The sequence below is a fragment of the Cebus imitator genome, unplaced genomic scaffold (genome assembly GCF_001604975.1).
Source record: "Cebus imitator isolate Cc_AM_T3 unplaced genomic scaffold, Cebus_imitator-1.0 Scaffold87, whole genome shotgun sequence".
Taxonomy (NCBI): domain Eukaryota; kingdom Metazoa; phylum Chordata; class Mammalia; order Primates; family Cebidae; genus Cebus; species Cebus imitator.
The window spans coordinates 3,929,465-3,932,340 of record NW_016107402.1 but is presented as its reverse complement, the minus strand read 5'-3'; the positions used below and the strand labels follow the sequence as shown (position 1 = coordinate 3,932,340).

The following is a 2,876-nucleotide window of genomic DNA, read 5'->3' as shown; positions in this document are numbered from 1 at the left end:
TGCTGAATCAGAAACTCTGAGGTTGGGGCCCAGCAGTTTGTATTTTTGTTTTTGTTTTCTTTTTGAGGCAGGGGCTTGAGATGTAATCACAGCTCACTGTAGCCTTGACCTCCTAGGCTCAATCCATCCTCCCACCTCAGCCTCCCAAGTAGCTGGGACTACAGGCACACACCACCACATCCAGATAATTTTTGTATTTTTTGCAGAGATAGGGTTTCACCATGTTGGCCAGGCTAGCCTAGAACTCCTGGGTTCAAGCAATCTGACTGTCTCAGTCTCTCAAAGTGCTGGAATTACAGGTGTACGCCACCATGCCCAGCCCACAGCTTGTAGTTTAATGAATCCTGCAGGTGGTTCTGATGCTCCCTTAAGTTTGAGAACTAATGATATATAGGGGATAAGAACGAGAGGCTATGGAGTCACTGAGACCTGAGTGCAAACACTTGAGCAAGAAATAGCATTGCTCTGTGCCTCAGTTTCCTCACCTGTAACATGGGGATAATAAAAGTACCTACCTAATCATGTGTTTATTAAATGATATGACATATGTCAAGCCCCTGGCCATTGTCTGGTTCATGGGAGACAGTCAATAACAGCCACCATATTATTACTGCCAGACTTTACCATGACCTACCAGCCCTGTATGATCAGGGTGCCACCTCCCTTTCCAGCATCAACTCCTGAAGAGCCCCTCAAACTCAACACTTCAGATGCACAGAATTAACTCCTTGCATCTCCTGGAACACCCTTGTACTCCAGGGTCCTTACTAGTGCTATTTCTCCTGCTGTTCTAGCTCCTTCACTTCCTTTTTCATCTAACTTCCTCCAGGAAGCCTTCCATAACTTCCCAGGCTGGGTTTGGGGGGGCTCTCCTCTTGTTCCCACTGCCCCCAGCATTTGGGGGATCCCCCAGCCTGTGCCTGGACAAGGTAGACACTCAAAAATAAGAAAAGTGTCTATTGAGGACTTACTATGTGCTAAGCAAAGCTATAAGAGCTTTACACACATTAATATATTCGATTCTCACATTTCTACGAGGTAAAGACTATCATTATCCTGTTTACAGATGGGAAAACTGACACAGAGCAGAGGTTAAGTAGCTTGCTCACTCTTCGAAGGAATTCTTCCCCTCCTGAGCCAGACTTCTTCACTGGGGCGGGTGTGTGTGTTCCCTGTGTTACTTAAGAGCACTGGACTGGGAGTTCATGAACCTGTCACTCCTCGGCTATGGGCCCCTGAGCCACTTCCTTCCTGCATGGTGACTGTATTGGGCTGCCGCCCTCCCAATAGACCTGGCTATTGAGCTACAAATGAGCCTTGCCATGATTGTCTCATTTTTACTTCATGAGATCAGAGTTGCCTTTCCCATTTGATGGACAGAAAAACAGATCTATGGTCACAGATCTGGCAAGCGGTGGAGGTGAACCTGGAATCCAGCCTGGGAGTCTGACCCCAGCCTTGAACCCCTGCCCTTACCCGGGCTTATCCTCCTGAGCCTGCCTCCAGTGGGCTCCAGCTCCCCACTCTGGGAGGGGTGTCCTGATTGCCTGTCCCCAGCTGCACCATGTCAAGAGGCCCTCCCTTCTCTGAGTCTGTCAGTGGGGTGTGTTGTTTCCCATCTGTCTGGGCTCGCTGAGCCTGGACAGCACCTTACCCCTTGGATAGGAGCCCCAGGGTGGGGCTGTGTCAACCTCTTCAGTCAGGCCCAGGGCTTCTGCTTCTGTCACTAGGAGCTCAGGGTATGGAGAGGGGACAAATGACACCAGAGACAGAGCAAATCACTTCCTGGCCCTGTGTGTCAGTTTCTGACTCTATGAAATGGATTTAACAACAGCCCACTGGGCCCTGGGGCCAGGGAAGATGAAGGAGATGCAGTGGGCGTGGGCCTGCCAGGCCTCCCCATCACCACCCTGAAGGCCTCCTGGGCTGCTGCAGTGATGAGGGACTCCCTTCTGGGTCACTGGGCCCCCTGGGGTCATCTTGTCTGTCTCTCTGCCCAGCACAGTACCTGAATATGGTAGGCACTCTGTAAATACTTGCTGACTGACAGACTGATAGAATCCACAGGTTTTGGAGTGCAGTGGTGTGATCTCGGCTCACTGCAACCTCCACCTCCCAGGTTCAAGCGATTCTCCTCCCTCAGCCTCCTGGGTAGCTGGGATTACAGGCACCTGCCACCACGCCAAGCTCTACTATAAATTTTTGTATTTTTAGTAGAGACAGGGTTTTCACCATGTTGACCAGGCTAGTCTTGAACTCCTGACCTCAGATGACCCACCCACCTGGGCTTCCCAAAGTGTGTGATTACAGGTGTGAGCCACCGCACCCAGTCCGAAGGCTCTTTTTTCTTTTCCTCTCCTCCTCCCTCTTCCGACAGGACACTACACTTAGTCCCCTTCGAGCCCAACTCCACCCCAGCCCCACCCACCTCTCAGCCAAGCTGCCACCTTTCCGGGGGTCCAGGTCTCTACGGGTTCCATGGTCCAGCTCCGCTGGTGTCCGCCGGCTCGAATCAGCTCCTGTTCTGCCCTGCTGGCGCCGGAATTTCCGCTCCCAGAGCCCAGGCCTGGGGAGGGGCTGGGCTGGGTCCCGGGCGGAGCTTACTGCATACCTGGGCCCACAGAGACGGCCAGGTGAGGCGCTGCAACAGCCATTGGTCCACGCCCATCTGCCTCCTTCCCCGCCCTTCAGGCATCCTAGGGCTCTGTCATCTCGCCCCGGCTAGGGGGCAGTGCCACTGGCCTCAGATCTTGGGGTGGGGCCCAGACCCTTGGGCTCCTCAAGAAAAAGCCACAAGAGGAGCGGTAAGCTCAGTAGCAAAACACAGAGGTGAGGGGCCAGGTCCCTGGGTGCCTAGGCCAACTCTTGTTAGCTGC

General features: G+C 53.2%; 1 protein-coding gene across 1 annotated transcript in view; it reads right to left on the bottom strand.

Annotated features, from left to right (window-relative positions):
• The window catches only part of CNKSR1 (connector enhancer of kinase suppressor of Ras 1), a 12,597-nt gene extending 9,964 nt beyond the window's left edge, over positions 1-2,633 (bottom strand). Inside the window, 1 exon segment of the mRNA XM_017534646.2 lies at positions 2,429-2,633. Coding sequence (XP_017390135.1) covers positions 2,429-2,480 — 52 coding nt within the window. The 5' untranslated portion in view covers positions 2,481-2,633.
• Positions 2,634-2,876: the final 243 nt, after the last annotated feature.